Source organism: Macaca fascicularis, chromosome 4 (genome assembly GCF_037993035.2).
Source record: "Macaca fascicularis isolate 582-1 chromosome 4, T2T-MFA8v1.1".
NCBI lineage: Eukaryota > Metazoa > Chordata > Mammalia > Primates > Cercopithecidae > Macaca > Macaca fascicularis.
The window spans coordinates 172542959-172570133 of record NC_088378.1 but is presented as its reverse complement, the minus strand read 5'-3'; the positions used below and the strand labels follow the sequence as shown (position 1 = coordinate 172570133).

The 27175-nt window shown below is 39.5% G+C and overlaps 1 protein-coding gene across 18 annotated transcripts in view; it reads right to left on the bottom strand.

Annotated features, from left to right (window-relative positions):
• Positions 1-27175, bottom strand: part of EXOC2 (exocyst complex component 2) — a 207783-nt gene that overhangs the window by 29244 nt on the left and 151364 nt on the right. For 13 of the 18 annotated variants that reach the window (XM_065544513.1, XM_074038950.1, XM_065544515.1 and 10 more), the window contains one exon: positions 13994-14135. In XM_065544513.1, coding sequence (XP_065400585.1) covers positions 13994-14135 — 142 coding nt within the window. Of the gene's footprint in view, positions 1-5463; positions 5728-13993; positions 14136-27175 lie in introns of those variants that run through there. The other 5 variants (XR_012434340.1, XM_074038954.1, XM_065544517.2 and 2 more) reach the window with 1 other exon arrangement.

The following is a 27175-nucleotide window of genomic DNA, read 5'->3' as shown; positions in this document are numbered from 1 at the left end:
TTGCCTGTCCTTAGGTTCACCACTGTGATTTAATCCCTCAGATTCTGTTAACTAGTGACTAAACCACCAAGGCATATGGTGACTTAGTTTGTTAGGAAGTCCAACTATAACATTTGGAAATCATCTGAGCCTCAGCTGTCTACTGTGATGCATGTTATAAATAACTGGGAAAGCACAACATTTTTCACAGTTTTCCAGTTCAAAGGAATAATTTGGAACCATCTATAACCCTCCACTAGTCCAGTGCACTCCACCCATCCAAATACTGAGACAATCCTGAAAGTGTTTCATTAAATCTCACCTTACTGCAGCGTGCAAATACATTAAAGTTAATCAAGTGGTTTTGTTCCAGCAGGCCATCTTTGTTCCTAATGCAAGGAGAATACACATTTCTAACTGTGAACTAAGGCTCTGGTCCTGGGGCGGCACTGGAGTGGAGGGAAGACAGCTGCTAGGTTACGCGTATATGAAGACCATCCAGACGGCAGCGCTCACTGTCGGCTTTCAATGTTCCCGCGCACAGAGCTAGCTTGTCTAGTTCCATCGCTGGACCCCTAGCCCCAGCCCAACAGAGCCGTGGGGCACAGCTGGCTGAGCTCTGTTATCATGTGTGCAGACACCAGAGGCTTCCCTGGCACTGCAGGGCAGGCCTGAAGCCAAGGGATCAAAACAAAGGCAGGTTTTCCAACGCCCCAATTGTTTAAGAAAAGCAACAAATTCAGGGCTAACATTCACACCAAATGTAGCCAAGACCAGGAGGAAATAATAGCTGGGATGGGGGAAGAGGATGCCAAGACAGTAGCATCTATGCAAGTATCTGTCACTAGCTGTTTACCACAGGACGCACAGTTGTGAAGCGTGTAAATGAGTTTTGGAAAGAGTCCCTCTATAATGAGATAAACAAAACCAGGTCAAGTGAGAAAAAATCCCTAACGCTTTCCACAGCACCTTAGAAGAAGTCTAAATTCTCAGAGTTCCTAGTACAGATATAGAATATGACAGAAGAAACACGCACACCTTCCCCAATGCCTCACTGATGGAGAGACCACGGTTGGTTGAGGGTAGGGAGGCAGCTTTTCTCACCTGCCTGGCAGGAGCGGGTCCAGCTGGCAATGACTTCTGAATGGAGGTGATGGTGCTGCTGGAATATGAGAAGCACTAGGTACCATGACTGTTGCTGCTACAGCCCATCCAGCTGTAGAACTGACTTTGGGGTGAGACTGAACGAGATCTATGGGGTTAGAAAAAGCCGGGGGGTAGGAGTGGACAGAGACACAGTGTGGAAAGAAATAAAAGAGAGGAAGATGTTCATACTTCATATTCTGTCAATTCCTCCCAACGGCTGATTCTACTGAGGCAAGAAAACCACCATGAGTGTGGAACATGGCACCCCACAGCAAGGCTGTGTCAGGACCCAGGGCCCACTTGAAGAGACTCCCCCAAAGGGGGCACAACTAAATTAAAAAAAAAAAAAAACCTACTACAATGAATTGAAGCTTATCAAATTTTGTTTACATCATGACTTCATAAAGGTAATCAAAAAATAAAAAATACCTTAGTAATGACCTTTGAGAAATACTAGGAAACCAACTCATTCTGAAAACTGCTAACTAATCAGGCATCTATCCTGCCCCTCCTGTGTACTTCAGAGCTTAATGAAAAAATTTATTTAGTGTTCCAGCTAACAATTATTATTTTCAATTTCTAATAAGAAATAGATTATGAAAACAATTACCAGTGGTGCTATAACCATTAGATGAAAAGTTTATGGTGAACTTTTAAAGGTATACCAAGCTGATAACACTTGAACTCAATTTTCAATCTTATCATCAAAAACAGAGACAACCAAACATAAGGCATCTCCTGATGGAAGTAAACAACACAAAATCAAACCTCAAACTGATAGCTTCCTTATTAACCACAAATTTATAGGAAACACAAGGGACAGAGGAACAGGTTAAATGACACCATGAGGAAGCTATCTGAAACATCTAGAATGTGAGAAAATCTACAGAACAAAGAACCCAATTTATTCAGCTAAAGATGGGTGGGTAACAGGGAAACAACCACTTCGCTGAGCACCAACAGTGACTCGAGAGAGGTTTATTTTTCTTAATTAAGAGACATATCAACCAAAAGTAATGTGTAGACCTTGACTGAATCCTGATATGAACAAACTGTCTAAAACGCTTCTATGAGAATTTGAACATTGACTAAATATCTGATAAAATTAAGGAATTACTGTTAACTTTTTCCAGATGTAATAATGGTATTATGATTATGTTTCTTTAAAAAAAAAATCAGTCCTTATCTTATGTGTGTATGGATGAAATGATCTAATATCTGGGATTTACTTCAAAATAACAGATCTCAGAGGTAGTGGGGAGCCCAGGGGCACAGCAAACAAGATTGGTCATGAGATGATTGCTGCTGAAGTTGGCCAACAGGTCAACTGGATTTGTCAGACTGTTCTGTTTGGATATATGTCTGAAAATTTCCATAACTGAAAGTTTTTAAATGACTTGGACTGTTTATTTGTACAATAGTATGTTAGTTCACCCTGATGCCAAACAGCATAGTTTATAGCTATCAATTTAATACATAATAAATACTTTAGCAGATAAGACATGCAATGAAGAAAATATGTAGGCCATGGGTCATCTTGAAGTTAATAAATTTCACATTTAAGACCATTTGAGCCAAAATCTAGCTTTATTGGAAAATGCTTGGCAGACCAAGAAACTATAACCAAATGTCTAAAGCATTGTACAAATGGTTTTATAGCACTGACTCTAATATATCAAACAGCTTATAAATGAGAAGAAAATGTCTGAAAACAAGGAAGTTTAATGAAACTGTGTGTTTTTTTAAAAAAGATGACTGATGAAAATTATACTCCTTTAGAAAATGTAAAATCGCTTTTTGCTTTAAATAGATTAAATACAAGACTATTGACATCTACTTCTAAGCTTTTTAAATGTAATTAAGAGTAGTCCTAGGAACTGACAGTTTTCCATCAGAGTTCAGTAAAGAAAAAAAGATTATTGACTTAGGCTTCTTTCTTCAGAGATGAAGTCCACTCAGTTGGTATCCATTTTGATCGAGGCAGAAGTCGGAAAGTGCCCAAGTACTCAATGACAAGGACACAGGAACGCCGTGAGGGATGGGTGGGTGACAGGGAAACCGCCACCCACTGGGCACCAACACCCATAGTCCACACTCGGAGATGAAAACAGATTCTAAAGTGTCCCAACGAACAGCACTAGGAATATGATGCTCATGACGGCACCCTTAAAATTCTGTGGGGGCTCAAAGAGTCTTTAGAATAAAGAAGAAAGGTAGAACTACATTTAGGAGATCTTTGGTGTTACAAGTATTTTATAATATTTGAATTCTTTTTTTTTTTTGAGACATGGTCTCAGTCTGTCACCCAGACTGGTGTGCAGTGATGGGATCTTGGCTCACCATGCCTTCATCTCCCAGGCTCACATGATCCTCCCACCTCAGCCTTTTGAGTAGCTGGGACCACAGGTATGTGCCACCATGCCCAGCTAATTTCTGTGGTTTTTTGTCGGGATGGGGTCTATGTTGCCCAGGCTGGTCTCTAACTCCTGGGGTGAAGTGATCCACCTACCTCAGCTTCCCAAAGTGCTGGGATTACAGATATGAGCCACCATGCCTGGCCTCGAATTCTCTGTAAATGGGCGGGAGGGGGTCCACGTTATTTGTGGTTATTTATCCTAATTAATAATTAATAAACCAAAGTTCTCTTTTTGACGTTTATTGAATAAAAAATAGTTGACTCAATTTGACTTTCTGTTGAAAATAACTATTAATTTACCAAGGGTAAATTTGGTATTTTATTGATGTTATTTTCACCTATCATTATGGCTTGAGTAAACCTTACCAAGGCATTAACCAATCAACTAATAACTGAATAAATCTATTACTGGATGCTTACTCCAAGCCAGGTGCCTTGCTAGTCACGGATACAGAGAGGAGACACCAGCAGGAGGGTTCACATCCAGACAGGTGGACCAGAGAACAGTGTGTGGGGAGTGCTGAGCTGGGCTGGGCTCAGGTGAAGTGATGGTGCAGCAAGTGTCTCCAGGCCTCAGGCAGGTCTGAGGGGATGAAAGGAAGGTCACGTGAAGGCAGCGGTGTGCTTGAGGGCATCTGGGAGAGGGAATGCTAGGTCTTTGAGGACTAGCAATGGCCCAGTGTGGACTGAGTGTAGACGACCAGGAACGGCTCGTATGAAGAGATGAGGCTTCAGAGCTAAGCAGGTCAGCACATGACCAGTACTAAAACTGTTTTCCTCCAAAGGCTAGGGACCATTACATGACTGTGAGGAAAGAAGAAACCTGAACAAAAATGAATTTTGAAAGAATATTTCAGCAGGATTTGAGGGTGTGAGACTGGAGAGGAAGACATCAGATAGGGAAAAAAAAAATCTGTTCTGATAGGTAACATCTGAAAATCTACATCTGACAGGTAAGATAAAGAAACCTGACAGGTAAGAGATGGGATGGAGCTATCCAGAAAGTGATATTTAGAGCCTCTGCCGGCCAAGGGGGTGTGTCCAAGTGCTACCAGTTCGGTGTCTTTCAAATGGAGAACACTCAGGGCACACTCCTGAGATGAGTACCCTGGCTCCACGGACGCTGAAGAACACGAGTGCTTACCAACTTGGTCAAGTGAGAACGCAGTGCTTCCCTCCTACACAGCACTGTCGGCTTCTCTGTTTATGCCTCAAACCTGGAAATCAGAAACTGCCATGTGAACAGCTTGGAAGACGTGGAGACTGCCTTGTATAGAACAGACGTGGTAATATTTGCTGACTTTATGAATGAAAAACAAATGTCCTTTCTATCTGTACATGAAGTATTTCATAGACACTGAGTATACATATTAGGAGATTAATTTCACTTTATTCTACTCTTGCTGTTCCAAACATGTATATTTTCATATCTGTGAATTCAGGTTAGACTAAGTTTAAACAGGGCAATGAATGTATGGCTTATTTTGGCAGGTGACAAAGTATAATTAGGTCTTTAAAAAAAATTGTTTTCTGAGACAGGGTCTCTCCCTGTTGCCCAGGTTAGAGTGCGGTGGTGCAGTCATAGCTCGCTGTAACGCTGAAGCCCTGGCCTCAGATGACCTTATTGGTGATATCACCAACTCATATGACTAAAATGCACCTTTCTAAATTCTTTTTAAAAATGTTCAATGGGGAATGGAAAACTACCTCTATTTTGTGCTGAACTGATAATGCGAATACAATGTTATTATTTGAAGGTGATGTCTGTGGTAGTATAAAGGTGTGGGTGGGGTGCAGAGCTGAACTAAGACATTACAATTTAAGTTTATCTAAATGCTTCAACCAAAACTGAAAAAAGCAGCAAAGGGAGGAGAACTTGAAGTTTAATTATGTTAAACAGAGGGCATAGCTCTGCTTATGGATTTATTTTTTTATTGATAGAAAAGCAAGAGCAATATATGTTTAGTGGAAAGAAAAATGTCTTAGAATCCTTGTTTGGTCATTCCTTAGGACATTTATTACGGGGAAGAACCACCAGACTCGGCAATGACTGTAATTACGCAGAGGTGTCATCTTGTGAAGAAGTCAGCGTGGCTCCTGCCTCTGGTCGTCCCATGACTACCAAATACCATGGCACACCTTCATCTACGGAACAAACCTGCACGCTCTGCACATGTGTCCCAGAACTTAAAGGAAAATGAAATAAAATAAAACAAACATTTCAAACATTAAAAAAAGAAATAAACCCTACTTGGTCATAATGAATTAGTGTTCCACTGTATGGACAATAGTGCTTTGATCTGCTAAAAATAATTGTTAGAATTTTTTGTTCCAATGTTCATGAGGAACACTAGTCTGTAATTTTCTTTCGTTGTAATGTTCTTGTCATATTTTTGATTTGGGGTTTTGTAGGTTTCATAAAATGAGATTGAATATGCTTCCTATTATATTTTCTGATAAAGTCTGTAGAAAATTGGTATTGTTTATTCCTTAAATGTTACATAGAACTTATCAGTAAAACCATTTGGACTTGGAATTTTCTACAAAGAAAGGTCTTTGATTGTGAATTCAACTTAATAAATATAGACATTTTTCTACATTCAATCATCTTTTAAAAAATGAAAAATCAAAACCCAAAAAGTTTGTCTTTTCTATTTTTCCCACATATCAACCATTTCTGATACTTTTTTCTCCTTCCTTTAGATTCAAGTTTCCATCTAGTGTGTTTCTTCGGCTGCATCCCTCTGTGCCTTCTGCAGAAGTGCTGGGCACCTGCCGCAGCAGTCGTGGACAGCCCTCAGATCTGGCTGGTGCAAGCTCCCCTCCTGTAGGGGTTCAAGCATCCCCTCCAGTCTGTCTGCTTTTGATGGCTCTCCAGTGCTTCTCACAGCTGGTTTCTATATTCTGTGTAGAGTTCAATTTTTAACTGTGGAAGGGTTAGTCTGATAAGTTCTTCCTCTATTACTGAAACCAAAATTCCTCTGAAGGTTGTACTTTTTATTCTGTGGCAGTTCTGATTAAGAAAACATGCTACGGGCCGGGCGCGGTGGCTCAAGCCTGTAATCCCAGCACTCTGGGAGGCCGAGACGGGCGGATCACGAGGTCAGGAGATCAAGACCATCCTGGCTAATACGGTGAAACCCCGTCTCTACTAAAAAAAAAAATACAAAAAACTAGCCGGGCGAGGTGGCGGGCGCCTGTAGTCCCAGCTACTCGGGAGGCTGAGGCAGGAGAATGGCGTAAACCCGGGAGGCGGAGCTTGCAGTGAGCTGAGATCTGGCCACTGCACTCCAACCCGGGCGACAGAGCGAGACTCCATCTCAAAAAAAAAAAAAAAAAAAAAAAAAAAAAAAAAAAAAAAAAAAAAGAAAACATGCTACATTTTGTCATTAATTTTAGGATAGTTCAATCACGGGCTTACATAAAGGCATTGTAGAAACTTTTTAAGTGTAAGATAGTGCTACTACTAAGCTAACTTTATTAGGTTTTTCTTCATAAATTTAGCCAAAGTGGAACGTATTCCATTTTCAAATGTCTAACATAATGTTGAACATCGTTCAATGAGTGTTCTTGCAATGACTAAAGGCTTTCCTCTAGACTGACATGAAGACATGATGGTTATAAGTGAGCAACTGGGATTCCTGAAAATATCAGGAAGAACTGTCAAATGACTTGCTGAAACCTAAATTCAGCACGTATGCCATTTTTCTGTCACATCAAGTGTGTGTCCAAGAAGAAAACGAGTGAGTATTGTATGTGCCTGTTCTCTGTGGCATGCTGTCTCCATGAAGTTTTTCATTTCTTTAAAATATAGAAATTTCTTTTTTAAAAATAAAAATACATCTATTCCTCCCCAATATTTTTAAAAACAAAATTTTAAAGTAGAAAATTAAAGTTTTCTAGCATGCTCCTTCCTACCCCCTTTCAAGATATGTTTATGCATGTCAAATTGTACATATGAAATTGACACACTGTCTTTTTCAATAAAAATGAGGAAAGAATGAATGCATGTTTCCTTAACCAACATTTTCTACCAATATATGGACAGTCCCCCCATTATCCGTCTCATCCATTATAAAGAAAGCATAGTATTTGTTTAGATATATAATACATTATTTAGCCAATTCATTATTAATGGGCATTCAGGTAGTTTTTCAGATTCTGCATATATTAAAAAAATGCTTCAATAAATATCACTGCACATAATTCTTTACTTACTTCTGTAAAACTTTCCTTAAGATAAATTCTTAGAAACAAAACTTCTAAGTAAATTCTATACATATATATGTGTGCATACACACACACACACACACACGTGTATGTGTACAGCTGGGCCAATTTACACTCCTAGAAAGATGATGGAATAGTTTGTTTCTTTGTACCTTTGCCAAAAAGCAGGTATTATCAAGCTTTACAATATTTGTCAATCCAGAGGGTTTTAACAAAATGATACCCTAACGGTATTTTAAATTACATTCTTTGAGAATTGATTAATTTTATCCTATTTTTATATTTTATTGGCTGTATTAGTTTTTTTGTGAATTTCATGAACTTGCGTCTATTCTACCAGCATATCTACCTTTTTCTTTGTGGATTTCTAATAGAGGCTGTTTGCTGTCTAGCAACACAGCACAATGCCTAAAATTAAGGGCTGCCTGGATTTGAACTTGGAACCCCTACCCCACCACTTCCAAGCTACATGACCTTGAGCAAGCCACTTAAGCTCTTTGTGCTCAATGACTTCATCTATAAAATGAGAAAAAAAATACGGCTTACTCCTTGAAGTGTTGTTATACAGATTAAATCAGGTGATTTACGCAAAGCCCTCTGCCATGTACATGGTATATGGGCGATAAATGCTGACTACGTCACTAAACATGTACATAGTAACCTGTGTGTATAAACGCATGTGTAAGGCATATATGCATGTATAAATTCACATATACATGTAACATACAACTTATTTTATAGGGACCCCAAAACATTTTAATGATCCATTTTCTCAGAGAGCTACATTAAACTTTGAGGTCTGTCTGTAGTTTCCGCATTTTTTGAAAATCAAACAAAAATTACAATTTCTCCTTATCTCCATTCTTGTAGCATTTTTCTTATTCTCTAGAAATTCTACACTGGACCTGAGCTTTGAATGATTTAAGTTACAGGATGCAAGAGATAACCTGATTGCTCAATGTCTCTCGTAAAATTCAGTGAAAACATCTGTAAGACACATTCCAAAAGGCAGAGATCTTAAAATTCAACAAACATGGACTTGAGAAGAGCTGTGCTTCCGCCTCTGTCTCCATAATTAGATTTACATTTTCTTTCTCTTCAATTTGCTGGAATGTGCTGCTTGGCATACTGCTCGGACAACACACAAGCCTCGCTCGCTGACGGAACTAACTGTGCGCCCCAAGCCTGTGCTCTGGCGCATCTGAGGGGTGGGAGGTCACTCTACTCTAGGTTATATGCATCATACATGCAAGCAACCAACTCCGCTGTTAGTTTTAGAATGGTCCTAGACATACTCATGTCACAAATTATGTAAAGTTTTCCCTTTCCCAATTTCAATTACTATAATTAATATAAGAGCACTTGAATTAAAAATCAGTTCACTATTTACCTATAGAAAATGATTAAGTTTAAATTCACTTAGTAAACACCTTTAAATAATATATATTAATTTAAATTTTTATGACTATTTGACAGAAAAAATAGTTAAAACCAGTATTTAAGAGAAACTTAAAGAAATACTTTTTTCTTATTTAATGTTTCAAAGACATGAACTTCAATGTGTATTTGTAAATAAAGACCAACAGTATTCTTAATTTATTTAACATTTATAAAATTCAAATACTAAGAACTCTTAATAATTGTGGATAACAGAACAATTAAAATCTTAACAGCAGTTCTGTGACTCAGAGCTAACCAGAATAATCTTTACTGACATATACACAAATAAAGAGGTGACACCAATTTAAATATCCAACGGTAAGATTTTAAAAAACATAGCTATGGCTTTAACGGTATCTCTTCTTGAATCATGAAATTAATCAACTGGATTTTTTTTTTAATCACTACATACAGTATCGGAACTAAATTTATTGGTAACTACAGCAATAAGTAATCAGTTACCCATATGATTTGCAAAATTCAGTTTCTGAAGAAGAAAACTCTGAAGATAATACTAAAGTTGTTAATTGAAATTATTTTGGAAGATTAATAGTCAAACTATTTTGGTTGTTCACTTTACACCAAGTCTCAACTTAAGGCAGCTTTAAACAAACTAAAAATCACTATATGACTATGCAAGGCTGAGGTTCAGTTAGTAATCATGAAGTCAAAACTACACAAAGAACAGAACTAAATAGAGCTTATAAAAGTGAAACGAGCACCGACAACTTCTACGTGTTTTTGGCATCTGAGAAAGAGTCAATAAATTGCTGACAGTATGGTGTTATGTGTCATTTGCTTATGAAAGTTTATCTTAAGAAAAAAACAAAACCAAAAAACGAAGTTATGTTTAAAAAAAAAAAAGCCTCACCACTCAATGTCACACAGCCAGAAGAATCTTAATTTTGTATTGAAGATTATCTGAGGTTACAGACTCTTATTAAGATCAACCTCAGGATTACATTTAGGCTCTGATCCTAATTCACAACAGAGGCTTGCACTAGTTCAATGTTATGGCTGGAAAACATGAAGGTCATAGAGAAAGGACTCTGGGTACCTTAAATAAATCCAGTGAGGACTTGGAAATTCACTGGATGCAGCAGAAACCGAAGATCCCCGGGAGTCTGGCACTGCCTGCCGCTGACCGCCCCCCGCGCCCTGGTTACTGCTCGCTGAAGTGCCACAGGATCCACAGCCACGTGACGATGGCCAGCAGCCCCTGCACTGAAGTACTGTGACCTAACGCCGCCCTTCAGGGAACGGGCCTTCAGAGATGTCTATTTTCCCAAGACACCTTGGGGCGGGTGGATGGGAAAGGCCTGCCCTCCACCTGCAGACACTCTCGACGGCCCCGGCCGGTGTTCGGCAGACGCTGAAAAGCAGCAGGTCTGAGACAGGGCTGGCAAAGAAAAGTCTTCCTCTGCATCGGGGCAAATGAATCCTCTTTCTCAGTAACATTCCAAGATTTCAGTGACGACAGAGGAGAACCACTTTGTTGAGACTGAAACTGGCGGCCTGTTCTCCATTTTTATAGTAATCACTGAAGCGCAGGAAACTCAGAGTGGCTGTGCCATCGTTTTTTCTCTATTCTCAGAGAAATACCACAAATGATTTAATATTCTCAAAGAAATACCACAAATGATTTAATATTCTCAAAGAAATACCACAAATGATTTAATAGCCTTGAACACAACCAAATAAGATAAGAATGATTTCAGAGTGAACAGTTAATGTCCTTACATGCGAATCACAGGAAAAGATATGAACTTTAACAAAATTCATTTAAACTATTACCCAACAATAGTTCGGTAATAGTTTAAATAATTAGACAGATAGAATTGCTGATGTGTTAGATGTGTAAACAGTTAATGTACTTACACGCTAATCATAGGGGAAGATATGAACTTTAACAAATTCATCTGAACTATTACCGAACAATGTATTACTTTTTGCACGGTGATGCATGTTGTTCAGTAAGAGTTTGAAGAGTTGAACAGATGGAACTGATGATGTGTTAGATGTGCCTGACAGTTGCATTTTAATTGAAACGCACTTGCTGAAATTTAGAAAGTGCACACAACTACCATATGAGAATTCACAAAGGACAAGAAAATGAGTACTCTAACTCATTTTAATTCGGCAAATATGAATGTCCACTGTGGACTGTTTATTAAAAAGTGAATCAGAAGAACAGTGGAAACTAGCACACCGTATGACGCACTTTCCTACCGAAAAAAATTTTGAGAAAAATCAGGCAAAAGCATACGGCAAACACTTGGAAGAGAAGGAGCAGCCAGCACATTTAGAAAGATGGTAGATTATTACAGAAAACTGCCAGTCTTCATTCACTCCACAAACACACACGCAGCATCAGCTGAGTGCCAGAAACTGCACTGTGCTAAAATCTCTGAGAGCAAGAGACCCAAACGATGGCCTGTGCTGAGGGCTGAGGCTGTCCGGCAAGGAGGGAGATAACGACAACACATGTCCTGTGGGCACAGGGAGTTGTAGGAACTGCTCTGGGAACGATGGCCCTGTGCTGAGGGCTGAGGCTGTCCGGCAAGGAGGGAGATAACGACAACACGTGTCCTGTGGGCACAGAGAGTTGTAGGAACTGCTCTGGGAGCACCATGGATAGAGGTAGGCCAACACGACCTGGAGACATGCAGGGGATGGGCTGGGTGAGCTTCCAGAGGACACAGGGGTTAGGAGAGGTTAGGAGAGGGGGCAGAGGGGGCAGAGGTGAGAGGGACTAGGCACAGGGTTCACAGTGCACGAAGCACCCAGCCTGCCGGCTGCCTGGGGGAGCCCGTGGAGAGGGAGGTAACTCAGAGCAAGCACAGGGAGTACTGCTGGCCCTCTGCATCTGTGGCCTCTGCATCTGTGGCCTCTGCATTTGTGGCCTCTGCATCTGTGGCCTCTGCATTTGTGGCCTCCCCAATGGTGGCTTCTGCATCTGTGGAGCCAACCAACCATGAATAGAAAATATTCCGAGGGAAAAACCAGTGGTTGCATCTGTACTGAACATGTACGAACTTTTTTCCTTGTCATCATTCCCTAAACAATACAGTATAACAACGATTCACAACACACTGGCATTGCATTAGGTGTTAGAAGCAATCTAGAAATGATTTAAAGCATACAGGAAGATGCGCGTAGGTTACATGCAAATATGACACCATTTCACACCAGGAACTTGAGCTTCTGTGGAATCTGGTAGCTGTGGGGATGCCACCTTGTCGAGAAGTCTGGGGTTAGCTTCCGGGAGAATGAGCCTCCCTGAAGGATTTTCAGCAGGGGATGGAAAGGGTTCAATTTATATTTTAGAAGGATGAGCTTTTCAAAAAGGCAGAGGTTGAGTCCAGCTGGAGAGGGGCTGTGGGGCGGAGCACTGGGGCAGTGGGCAGGCTGCCAGGGCAGAGGTTGGCACAGCACAGCTTCCCAGGTTTTACTGTTATGAGAAGATACTGTAAGCATTTTAAGTAAGATACTGATAGAATCTGCCTTAGACTTTGAAAGGATGTACTTTGAGGGTATGAACTGAATGTGGTTTGGGCACAAAGTGTGTGTACGGAAAAGCACAGGAGGAATAAAGGCTTGCATGACTGCCATGACTGTGAGCTCAGCAAATTCAGTAACTGTGGTCACATTAAGTAACTGTGGCTAATTTAATGATCCCGGTTTTTAGACTTTTGGCATCACTATATGTGAACACTATACAATAAAAACCAAAGGTGTTTAAACAGTAAACAATTTTTCATCGTTTAGTGTAAGCACTATACAATACAAACAAAAGGAGGTTAAAGTGATGAGTTAAAACAATGAAGTTACCAAACCTGTTAGCAACTCACTGGTGCATCTGCATCTGTGCATCCACGAAGAACCCGTGTCCGATACCAGCATGACCCCTTCTACACAAACCACTCCTCTACAAAAGTGCCAACCCGTGTCCGATACCATGTGACCCCTTCTACATAAACCACTCATCTACAAAAGTGCCAACCCGTGTCTGATACCAGTACGATCCCTTCTACACAAACCACTCCTCTACAAAAGTGCCAACCCGTGTCCAACACCAGCACGACCCCTTCTACATAAACTACTTCTCTACAAAAGCGCCAACAGGCAGCTTGGTTTTAGGTTTTCCGCATTTTTTCATACAAAGAAACAACTACTTGATCAATCAAAAGTTTGATTCGGAAAGCAATAGTTATTTTAAAAATATATATTTTAAGTGATTCAAGTGACTTTCATTTGAGATACAAAGATGATACTTGAAAAGTGTCATTCATCCTTCTGGGCTCTGTTCCCTTTGACAAATTCCTATAATAATCTTACTCCTACACACTTTTCTCCTATCCTTCGCCTTTACAGCCTCACTAATCAAGTCTTACATAGAAGTGACCAGATTTCTTCAATACGTTTTTTTGATGAGGTACACAAGGTCATTGCATGAAACTGTCACTCACAACCACTCTATTGTATCTATGTGAAAGACCGTAGGAAGCAGGAATGCATGACTGAAACGATCAATTGTTATACAGTATAATTAATTATTCTCTAGAATTTCAGAACAGCTTTAAGCCACTGAGTAATAATACAAAGTGTCCTAATTTCCAAACTATCCAAGAAATGGGTTTAAGTGAACAAAAAGTTAAAATCAAATTAATCTCTCACTCCCAGTAGATATGAGAAAAATGAGAATAAAATGAAAAGAATTCAAGCAGGTATCAATTGATAAAAGCATATCCACATATTACGCAAGAAACTTTGTTTACTTACCTGTTGGAGGTAGGCAGTCTTTCCAATCAAAATATCCCGCATAAATTCCAGGTTCTAAGGAGCCAACGATGGGATCTGCTTTCAACTCGATGTAATTTTCAAAGAGTCTTTGATCTAGTTCTTTCAGTGAGGCCATGCTAACCTAGAAACACGTAATGACGAGTATGAGTTGCCTATTTGAGGGTGATGGAAAAAGTAAAATAATGTTAACAATAAATACTTCAGACTATAATAAAAGCACTTATCAATCTTCCTACAAAAAATCGTGAATTTATTTTACCTATTTTCAGTAACAAAGATCTCTTTTAGCATAGCTATTTTGCAAAAGAAAAAATAATCTCCATAGATGGACTATAGGTCATTGTATTAGTCTTGTTTTCACACTGCTAGAAAGAACTGCCCGAGACGAGGTAATTTATAAAGGAAAGACGTTTAACTGACTCAATGATGTTATGCATGGCCAGGCCGGGGAGCCCTCAGGAAATTCACAGTCCTGGTGAAAGGCAAAGTGGAAGCAAGGCACCTTCATCCCAAGAGGAAGGAGAAGGCAGCCAGAAGGAGAAGGGCCCAGCGGAAGGGGAAGAGCCCCTTATAAAACTGTGAGATCCCGCTAGAACTTACTATCACGAGAACAGCACGCGGGAAACTGCCACTATGATTCAATTACCTCCAGCTGGTCTCTCCCTTGACATGTGGGGATTATGGAGATTACAGATCAAGATGAGATTTGGGTAGGACAGAAAGCCTAACCCTATCAGTCATTTTTGAAAATACTAACCTCTCATTTCTGTAAGCAGAGCAAGAGGCATTATAGATACTAAATTGTAATAGCCAGTAAACTACAATTAAAAAGGAACCATTTAAAATTAAGCTACGTTTCTTCATATTAACTAATTTATTTGAAAAGCGTTACCAATAGAAAATAATCCTGCTCTGACACTCTAGCAATCCCAGTGCAGCTCCCCTGGCTTCTCCCTCCAGTTACAGCTCTGCCTGTGTGGCCTGCAGGTCAGGCCTTAGATTCTAAGGCAACTCCAGGCCAGATACAGGGCTCGCTGTCATGGGAAAAAAGAAACAGGAAGGACCCCATTAGAAAGTCCTGTCCTTGGCACGGTTCAGCTGCATGCGCTGTGGGCTCCTGATGGGAGTGGGAGCAGAAGAGGGTAAGGAGGCTGGCATCGGCCCTATATGAGTGTGCCTGGTCTCACCAGCAGCCAGGAGGCCAGGAGTGGAAGACACGGGAGGCAGAGACCCAAGCATGGAGGATTGGGACGTCTGGGGTGTGGAGAATGTGTGGGCCCAGGTCACTCTGCAGGGGGCTGGTGGCTGTTCTGCTTCTGCAGCACTAGCCCAAGAGGGACAGGCTTCTCTCCAATGCCAGGCCTGAGCTGCAATAAACTGACAATGAAAAATAAACACACATCTAAGGAGTCAGCTGCTATGCACAGGAACACCCATCGAGCAGTGAAATTCAGCGGCAGAAGAGACAAGCAACAACTTGAACAGAAAAAATAAAGAAAACCCTTATGGAGATTAAAGTATAATACAAAACAAGATTTCTAGAGGTGAAACATATGACTTCCAAAGGTAGCAAATGAGTAGATTAACAGAAGGAACTACTGGTCACTGTTGAGACTGATCTGAAGTACAAGAACTACTTCAAAGCATAGAATAAAAATGTAAAGAGATGAAAATTATGAAGAACAAGACTAGAAGATAAATTCAGGAGTTTTTTTTTTTTTTTTTTTTTAATTTATTTATTATTATTATACTTTAAGTTGTAGGGTACATGTGCATAACGTGCAGGTTTGTTACATATGTATACTTGTGCCATGTTGGTGTGCTGCACCCATCAACTCGTCATTTACATCAGGTAGAACTCCCAATGCAATCCCTCCCCCCTCCCCCCTCCCCATGATAGGCCCCGGTGTGTGATGTTCCCCTTCCTGAGTCCAAGTGATCTCATTGTTCAGTTCCCACCTATGAGTGAGAACATGCAGTGTTTGGTTTTCTGTTCTTGTGATAGTTTGCTAAGAATGATGGTTTCCAGCTGCATCCATGTCCCTACAAAGGACACAAACTCATCCTTTTTGATGGCTGCATAGTATTCCATGGTATATATGTGCCACATTTTCTTAATCCAATCTGTCACTGATGGACATTTGGGTTGATTCCAAGTCTTTGCTATTGTGAATAGTGCTGCAATAAACATACGTGTGCATGTGTCTTTATAGCAGCATAATTTATAATCCTTTGGGTATATACCCAGTAATGGGATGGCTGGGTCATATGGTACATCTAGTTCTAGATCCTTGAGGAATCGCCATACTGTTTTCCATAATGGTTGAACTAGTTTACAATCCCACCAACAGTGTAAAAGTGTTCCTATTTCTCCACATCCTCTCCAGCACCTGTTGTTTCCTGACTTTTTAATGATCGCCATTCTAACTGGTGTGAGATGGTATCTCATTGTGGTTTTGATTTGCATTTCTCTGATGGCCAGTGATGATGAGCATTTTTTCATGTGTCTATTGGCTGTATGAATGTCTTCTTTTGAGAAATGTCTGTTCATATCCTTTGCCCACTTTTGGATGGGGTTGTTTGTTTTTTTCTTGTAAATTTGTTTGAGTTCTTTGTAGGTTCTGGATATTAGCCCTTTGTCAGATGAGTAGATTGCAAAAATTTTCTCCCATTCTGTAGGTTGCCTGTTCACTCTGATGGTAGTTTCTTTTGCTGTGCAGAAGCTCTTTAGTTTAATGAGATCCCATTTGTCAATTTTGGCTTTTGCTGCTGTTGCTTTTGGTGTTTTAGACATGAAGTCTTTGCCCATGCCTATGTCCTGAATGGTACTACCTAGGTTTTCCTCTAGGATTTTTATGGTATTAGGTCTAACATTTAAGTCTCTAATCCATCTTGAATTAATTTTCGTATAAGGAGTAAGGAAAGGATCCAGTTTCAGCTTTCTACTTATGGCTAGCCAATTTTCCCAGCACCATTTATTAAATAGGGAATCCTTTCCCCATTTCTTGTTTCTCTCAGGTTTGTCAAAGATCAGATGGCTGTAGATGTGTATTATTTCTGAGGACTCTGTTCTGTTCCATTGGTCTATATCTCTGTTTTGGTACCAGTACCATGCTGTTTTGGTTACTGTAGCCTTGTAGTATAGTTTGAAGTCAGGTAGCATGATGCCTCCAGCTTTGTTCTTTTGACTTAGGATCGTCTTGGAGATGCGGGCTCTTTTTTGGTTCCATATGAACTTTAAAGCAGTTTTTTCCAATTCTGTGAAGAAACTCATTGGTAGCTTGATGGGGATGGCATTCCTTAAGCTGATAAGCAACTTCAGCAAAGTCTCAGGATACAAAATTAATGTGCAAAAATCACAAGCATTCTTATACACCAGTAACAGACAAACAGAGAGCCAAATCAGGAATGAACTTCCATTCACAATTGCTTCAAAGAGAATAAAATACCTAGGAATCCAACTTACAAGGGATGTAAAGGACCTCTTCAAGGAGAACTACAAACCACTGCTCAGTGAAATAAAAGAGGACTCAAACAAATGGAAGAACATACCATGCTCATGGATAGGAAGAATCAATATCGTGAAAATGGCCATACTGCCCAAGGTAATTTATAGATTCAAATTCAAGAGTTCTAACATGCAAAAAATAGAAATTTAAGTAAAGAAATATAAGCAGCTAGAGAAAAGGTATTAATTAAACAAGCAATAGGAGAAAATTTAACTGGATCTAAAGACAGACCCAAGTTTGCAACTTGAGTAGGCTTGCAGAGTGCCAGGCTAGACTGGTAAGACAGCCCACACATCTAGGCTGTTAAAGTTTCTAGTTTCTAATACATTTATTCTAAATAGAGAGAGAGAGAGAGTGCGAGAGACTGACTTTCAAACTTCTAGATCAAAAGAATAATTTACTTACAAAGAAGAAAGAACTGGTCTGACATAAGATTTCTCACATGCAATACTTAGAGCTGAAATCACTGGATTAAAATCTACAGGAACGAAAGAACAGAACCCAAGAATCCTGTTAGCCAACATGTCATTCTCTTAACAGAGTCCAAGAAAGATATTTTTGGATATGCAAAGGTTCAAAGAGTATTTCACCCATGTAATGAGCAAGGGCTCTAACCTAAAATCAAATAAATCCGAACGCAGAAGACGCACTACTGAGGAAACAGTGACCGGCAGTAACTCTGCCCTTCTTCATCTCTCTCTCTCTCTAGCGTCTGTAACTCTGCCCTTCTTCATCTCTCTCTCTCTCTAGCGTCTGTAAACACAAACAGAAATAGACAATTAGACGCTCCCCAGGCATGTGAAATACAAGTGCTAAGTAAGATTTCTTCAAAGGGAGGAGGCATCCAAAAGGGAAAGACTAGTAACACCCAGTGAAGGGACACCATATCGAAATTTGTGAGAGGGAACCCGTGGCTAGACATTTATAGCTGAAAACGTCTTCAAAGAAAGGTTTAAAAGGAGAAAAACTTAAACCACTGCTCTAATTTTCTGCCCCAAGTATCTAAAAAAAGAGAAAATTAAACCCAAAGAAAATAGAAGGAAAAGATAAAGAACAGAAATAAATTTTTTAAAAGGCAAATATTAAAGAAAACTACCAATGCTAAAAATAGGTTCTTTGAAGATAAAAATCAAAATGATTAGCCAGGCATGGTGGTGCACATCTGTGGCCCCAGCTACCTGGGGAGAGAATCACTCTAGCCCAGGGGATCGAGGCTGCAGTGTGTTATGATTGAACTACTGCACTCCAGTCTGGGTAACACAGAAAGACCCTGCCTCTTAAAAATTTTGAAAATTTTTAAAAATTAAAAAGGAATAATAACAAAAATGATAAGCTCCTGGGCAATACTGAAGAAGAAATAAAGACAAAAACTCATATGTCGCCAAGAACAGAAATGAAAAAAAAAATTCCTATAGATCCTGAAGATATTAAAAGGATAGTAAAAGGACATTATAGTTTTATACCATCAAGTCTTGACAACAGAAAGGAAACTGCTAATCTCCTGAAAAACACAACCTTCAAAAACTGGCACAACTAGTCCTATATTTATTAAACTAATTGAATCCATTATAGGCAAGGGCTTGACAGTGAAAACCTCCAGGTCCAGGTGGTTTCACTGGAGATGCTACCAAGGGTGTAAGGAAGAAGTTACAGCACACACAAACATTTTCATAGAATAGAGGCTGAAAGCATTTCCTATTTTGTTTAAAGAAGCCAGTATAACCGTAATATCCAAACTGAGCAAGATATTATGAGAAAAAAATTCACACCAATAGCCTTCATGAACAAAGACATAAAAATCCAAACAAACTATTTGCGAATAAAATAAATAAATTTTAAAAATATATCACGCAGAAGCCGTATTTTTTCAACAGATGAAGAAAAAGCACTTGAGAAAACTTTCATGATAAAAATTCTCAGTAAACTAAGACCAGAAAGAAAATCCGCTGTGTAAACGGCATCTGCAAAACGGTACAAATAGAGAATGCCTTCTCCAGAAGATCAGGAATAATGCAAGGTTGTCCCCTTTCACCACTTATTTCAAGATTATACCCGAGGTCCTAGTCCATGAAATCCAGCAAGAAATAATACCAAAAAAAGAAGAAGCAAAACTGTCTTTATTAACAGAAGACATGATCATGTATTTAGAAATTATAAGCAGGTTGACAAACTAATGGAATAAGCAAATTTACTGAAGTAGCAGAGTCAATAACAAAAATCAATTATATTTCTATATAATAGACACACAAGAATTATAATACAATACCATAAAAAATAAAATACCTAGGAATAAACTTAACAAAAGACATGGAAAATCTCTACTGAAAACTATGAAACATTGCTGAAAGAAATTACAGATGGCCTAAACAAATAAATAGGATGATCAATATTGGTAATTTTCTCCAAATTCGATGAACTCCTAAAAGGCCTTTTCTTGGTAAAAATTCACAGGCTAAAATTTATATATAAATGGAAAGGACCCAAAATAGCCCAAACAATTTAAAAAGAACAAAGTTGGAAGACTCACACTACATGATATCAACACTGACTATAAACCTGTAATAAATAACACAATGCAATATTGGCATAAGGATGGACATTGTAGACCTAAACATAAAAGTTAACGTTACAAAACTTCTGGGAAAAAATATTCAGGACATTGAAGCAGGTAAAGATTCTGACAACATATGAAAGGCATTAAACATTTTAAAAGCTTGATACAGTGGATCTCATCAAAATTAAACAGTTCTGCTCAAAAGATATTATAAAAACAAAACAGCAAGCCATGAACTAAAAAAATATGTACGTGTGACAGAGGACTTATACAGAACCTTCTAAAAATCGTCAGTAGAAAGATGACTGATCCAATTTACAAAATGAGCTGGGGCTAAACAAGCACTTCAAGAAAGAAGCTGCCTGAATGTGAGTGTCTGAATATACCAGAGAAGGTGCTTGGCATCAGTATCAGGGAAAGCCAATTTAAACCACAATAAGACTGGCTAAAATAAACAAGACTGGTAGTATTAAGTGTTGACTAGGATGCAGTTTACAACCGAGTTTATCACCGATGGAGTGTACACTCTGGAAAACGACTCAGAGTTCCTAACTGGCTTGTGCCACTACCAGCAATTGCACTTCAAGGTATGTATCGAAGATCAGTGAGTACAAACGCCCACAAAGAGACTGACAAGAATATTCGCCGTAACTTTATCCATAAAGGCCTAAAACTGGAGACAACCCAATGTCCATCACCATGAGAATGATTAAACAAAATCTGGTTATCCAAACTCAGCAATAAAAGAAAATGAATCACTGGTACACACAACTTGGATGAATCTCAGAAAATTAATTTGGCGCAAAAGAAGCCAGATACAAAAGACTACAGACTTCATGGAACTCCACATAAATTTCTGGGATAGGCAAAATGATTCTCTGCCGGTGGCAGTTGGATCGCTGTTGAAAACGGAGCCTATTGAAACAGGGCACAAGGGAAGGCTTTGTATTTTCATCTGGTGGTGGATGCTGGAACGTGTGCATATGCTGGACCACGTGATGCTTAAGCATCAATCCGTAAGCTTAAGATTTGTACCTTTTACTGCAGGTAAATACCTCATTTTTTAAAAAGAGAAGGGAAAAGACAAGTTGAAAATAAATGGATGTGCAAATAGTTAATAGGCAGATGCTACAAAAAGAGAGTAGAATGGCAGTATTAATGTGTGATAAGGCAGGACCAATGTCAGGAGTACATAGCTCATAACTTTTGTTGTGAGGATTTAAACAGATATTCAGGAAACTTGCATAGCACACTGGAAGTGAATACACAATAAATGCTAGCAGCTATTTCTATGTTCTCAACGGCTTCCTTTTCACTAATGCCCTGTTCAACGGCTTCCTTTTCACTAACGCCCTGTTCACACCGGCTGCTGAGCATAGATGTTGACTGGTCTGCTTGATTCCTGCTCAGAAAGCCAGGGTGAGCTCCATCTACCATTCATCACTACCTGAGAGTGGGGAAGGAAGATTAAATTTAAAAACATCCTGACACGAAGGAAATCAGTCTAATAGGAAAGGAAGAAAAGAAAGCATTTATAAACCAATATGTTTAAGGAATGCAGTGGTTAAACAGAGAAGCTTACAGGTCACTGGCGGGTGAGAAAGGGCAGAGCGGAGGTGCGAGAGTACAGTGGCCTTTTAGGGCAGGTGTCTCTAACAAAAACAGGGTGCCTTCTTTAAAAATGGTAACAATTTAATTGTGTAGAGACAGTCCCAACTTACGATAGTTCAACTCATGATTGTCCCACCTTACCATGGTGTGAAAGCAATACGCATTCAGTATGCTCCCTGGCTCATGATGTGCTACATCAGGTTAAACCCCCTGTAAGTAGAAAATATCTGGTCAGGCACGGTGGCTCACGCCTGTAATCCTAGCACATTGGGAGGCCAAGGCGGGTGGATCACGAGGTCAGGAGTTCAAGACCAGCCTGGCCAAGATGGTGAAACCGTGTCTCTACTAAAAATACAAAAATCAGCCAGGTGTGGTGACGGGTGCCTGTAATCCCAGCTACTAAGGAGGTTGAGGCAGGGAACTGCTTGAACCCGGGAGGCGGAGGCTACAGTGAGCCAAGATCTTACCACTGCACTCTAGCCTGGGTGACACAGCGAGACTCTGCCTCAAAAAAAAAAAAAAAAAAAAAGAAAGAAAGTATCATAAGTAGAAAATGCACTTACAATATTTTCAACTTTGGAAGGGTTTATCTGGAGGTAGCCTCATCATCATAAGTTCAGGAATCTCTATATTTGGAAATAGACTGACTCGCTGAATTCGTACTTATGAGCACTGAGGAGGGTCTTTTGAAGCATTAAAAACTGTTGGGAATAACCTTCAGAGGTAAGGCACATGCTGGAGGCAGACTGTGGGTGTAGCAGTCGATACTCCCAGGTAAGCCACTGTCCTGCCTTTCTTAGCAGCAATCATGTACATTCAACAACATATTCCCCTCACCCACCAGGCGCTGACTCCGCCCAGGGCTCCCAATGGACAGTCCTGGAGAAGAGACGCCTGAGTTGATGTCATATTTCTCTAATTTCTTTACTGTTGTCTTCAACACAGGCAAAATGGTTTAAAAGGTAAAATCATTATTTTGATGTATTTTAATGTTTCCAATTTAAAATTTCCAATTTGTGACTTCAAAAATTTTTGGTAATAATGCTTTCTAAAAAGTGTGCTTCCCAGAAAGAAAATAAACAACAAACAATTATTTTCATTCCAAACATGACAGAAAGACTGCCTTTAACTTCGCCATCTGTATAGAAATAAGGTTGTCAAACTATCATCAGAACATCTATCCAAGTGAATCTGGATAACGAGGTTCAGACAAATTAATTTTTTTTAGCTCTTTTCAAACGGATGGCAGGACAGGTGGCAAACTGACATTCCTTTATATTACTGAACCACAATTTGTCAAATGTGGGCAAAATAAATGCCAAGTAAATAACTAATTAAAAAAAAAACCTCTTAACTCCTAGGAGAGGTATTAACACAAAAAAGAGAACTAGAGATGAAACAGGATATACTGTCACGTGAAACAGAAGGACAGCCAGGTCTCCAGGACTTGTCAGTGAGGGCTTCCAAGCCTCACTTCTTTCACCCTCCTGCTGTTGCTCTAACCCAGTGTCTTACTAATCTTCAGTGCATCCAAAATGTGACTGGTGTCTTTTTCTGTGAAATTTTTTTTTTTGAGATGGAGTCTCACTCCGTCACCCAGCTGGAGTGCAATGGTGCGTTCTCAGCTCACTGCAACCTCTGCTTCCCAGGTTCAAGCGATTCTTTCTTCTGCCTCAGCCTCCCAAGTAGCTAGGATTACACATGTGCACACCATGCCCGGCTAATTTTTTTTATTTTTAGTAAAGATGAGGTTTCACCATGTTGGCCAGGCTCATCTCGAACTCCTGACCTTAGGTGATCCACTCACCTCAGCCTCCCAGAGTGCAGGAATTACAGGCAGGAGCCACCGCACCCAGCCATGAATTTTTAATAATCACGTTAGTCACCTCACATCCTGTATATTCAGCTTCACTTGTTTGCTCCACTATTCTCAGTAGGATAATCTTATACTTGACCATAGCTTGTATTTGATTTTCTATCTACATAGAATTATCAGAGAGACATTGGAAAGAACTTTTCTGCTACTACTATCTCCTTCCCTGATTTTTGAAATTATACCATTCCACAGTAAGTTAATAATTTCCCCTTACTTAGTAACAAAAAACAAAGAGTTTCTGGAGAAGAAACACAACTGAAATAACATTTCGATACACAGTAAATTTCAGCCAGATTAGACACAGCTAAAGAAACAAGGAACAAAAAGAGACAGCTGAGGAAATTACCTCAATCAGTTCAGAGAATTAAAGATGAGGAGAAAAAAAAAAAAAGAAAAAAATTAAGAGATGTGAGGAACAGAGTGAGAAGGTCTAACATACGTCCAATAGGAGATCTTGAAGGACAGAAAAGTGTGAATAGAGAAGAAAAAATATTTGAAGAGATAATGGCTTAGAAATTTCCAGAATTGATTAAAGACATCAATTAGAGCCAAAGGAACAAAAAGGCCAAAAAACATAATAATACCAAGACACATAACAAAAATACAGAATAGAAGAGGCAAATAAAATATATAAAAAGGAGCCAAGGAAAGACTTTACTATGTTCTTCTCAGTAATCAAGAGATCAAAGTCCAAACCAACCAAACAAAAGGAATGGATATACAAGACTGAACAACACAACCCACTACAAGACTGAACATAACCCACTACAAGACTGAACAACACAACCCACTATAAGACTGAACAACATAATCCACAAACCTGATCTAACAGACATCTGTGGAATGTGGTATCCAAAACGGAAGGACACGATCTTTTCAACTGAGGCAGGGTTTCAGAAAACTGTCCACATATCAGCTTACAAAGTAAGTCTCAGCAAACCTAAAAACATGATATTCTCTGACCTCAGAACAATTATGTTAAAAATCTCTAACAAAGAGAAAACTAATTCTAACTGCTGCTCTGCTCCCTTAGCTTGGAAATTTAAAATAATACTTCTAGCCAAGATTAAAATAGAATTAAAATTCAAAAATAGAAAACTGAAGAATAACTAAAATACCATTTGTTAAAATATGGGCAACACAGCTAAAAAGACACTCAGAGGGAAATTCGCAGCCTTAAGTGTTCATATTAGAAGACAGAAAGGTTTAGAATCAATGAACTATGTAAATAAAACAAGTTTAGAGTCCAAATTACTGCAAGAGAAAGCAAGGATATAATGAGCACTACTAAAGTCAAAAGTTGATTCTCTGAAAAAGACTCTGGCAAGAAAAAAAGAATAAAAATACAAACAAGCAATAGTAAGTACAAAAAAGGGCCACATAGCAGCTGAGGTTGAAGTAATAAAATAAAACTATTATAAAACAATTTTACGCCAACAGATTTGAAAATTTAAGCAAAATGGGCAAAGTCCTAGAAAAAGTTGTAGTCCTAGATGACTACAACTAACAGGAAGCAATAAAAAAGCTGAATGGTTATATAACCATTAAAGAAATTGGACCAGTCATTAACAGTCATCTCATAAAGAAAATGCTGGGCTTAAAGAGTACAACACAAGCTACAGATCAATGTTCCCACAATAGGGCTCCACAGTAAGCTGGCATTGAATGTTTATTCACTGAATGAGTGAATCAACAGACAAACTACATGAAATGTTCAAGGAAAGATGAGCAGGTGAGCAGGCTAAATGATGAGGTGTTGGAGTAGGGGACAAAAAGCCATGAGAGAAAGAGGCAAGGGAGCCAGATGAAAATCCTACACAAACGCCAGCCTACGGAGCTTAGCTCTTCAGGCATAAGGAGGCTGAAACACAAGAGGAGGAAGAACACCAAGAGCAGCTCTGGGTTTTTGAAAGCCCGTCCTGGACACTCTGGATGGTAAGTTGGAGAGGGGAAACATTTAGACATTAAGCAAAGCACCCGCGAGGAAGGTCCCTACCACATCACGGCTGTCAGATGATGCAGAAGGGCTGAGCCGGGACGGGAACAGCAAATTAGAGAGGTAGAGAGGGATTTGGAAGATGGTTCAGGGGTTGAGTTGAGAAGAAAGACTGGCAAAAACCATCATGAGGAATGACGTCAAGAATAATTCCCAGTAATGGATGAATTGATTTTAAAAATGTGGTACATATACACAAGAGAATACTAGACAGCCTTAAAGGAGGAAATTCTGCCACCTGCAACATGGATGGTGCTGGAGGACCTTATGCTAAGTGAAATAAACCAGGCATGGAAAGACAGATACTGTGATCTCACTTATATGTGGAATCTACAAAAGTCATTATCACAGAAACAGAGAGTAGAATGGTAGTTACCGGGGCTGAGGGGAGAGTGGGGCCAGGAAAGGGGAGGTGTTGATCAAAGGGCATGGCATGGTAACCACAGTTAATAATAATGCATATTTCGAAATTGCTAAAAGATTTTTAATGTCCTCTACAAAATGTAAGCTGGTGAGGTGATGACCAACTATTTCTACAACGCATACATAGATCAAACATCACATTGTGCACCACAAATACGCACAATTATTGTCAATTAAAATGAATAAACAAAACAGAAAAAAGGAGGCATTCCCAAGTTGTGGCTTAGTGGTTCACAGTGGCTGCTGACTGAGGCGCGTTAGTGCATTATAGATTATTTTATTTTATTTTATTTTTTAGACTTCCCAATACTTTTTCTTTTTAAAAATAACAGTTGGGTCTTACTTTTATAAGTTGAAAAAAAAAATGCATGACTGGAAAAAGACATCTCCAGGACTTGAGCAAAAGCTAAACGGTACGGGCAATACTAATGAAAATGCATGCACGTGGCAGGACGCTCCCTGTTGGCACGTGCCGTCTGGATTAAAACAGCACCGAGTCCACCAAAGGTTTATAATGGGGCTTATTTTTAAGGAGGAACCTTGTGGAACACGATGATTTGGATACCCTGATCTCAAGAATTACCATTCAATGTGGTTTCATAAAGGCGGAAACAATGCTCACTAACCAGCCAGCTTCATGTCCTGTTTTCATTTCTTTGGTGTGCAGTGGACCCTTGGCCAACACGGGTCTGAACCACATGGGTCCACTTGTACACCCATTTTCTTCCACCTCTGCCACCCTGACACAGCAAGACCGACCCTCCTCTTGCTCTTCCTCAGCCCATTCCACGTGAGGATGAGGAGGATGGAGACCTTCATAAGATGATTCACTCCACTTCATGAATAGTGTTACTACACTTTCTCTTCCTAATAACTGTCTTAACATTCTCTGTTCTCCAGCTTACGACATTACAAGAATACAGTATGTAACAGATACACAAAATGCATGTTGATGCGCTGTTTTATTCATAAGGCTTCCAGCCAACAGGAGGCTACTAGTAGCTAGGTTTTGGGGTAGTCAAGAAGTTATACTCAGATTTTCGACTGCACAGGGGGTTGGCACCCCAACCTCTGAGTTATTTAAGGGTTAACTGCATTCTCAAGAGACCAGTTTTGTTCTTGAAGATGCGTGGTGCTGGACCAGAAAGCATCCCGGATTGAGAACGAGGAAATGTAATTTCGAGTCCTGCCT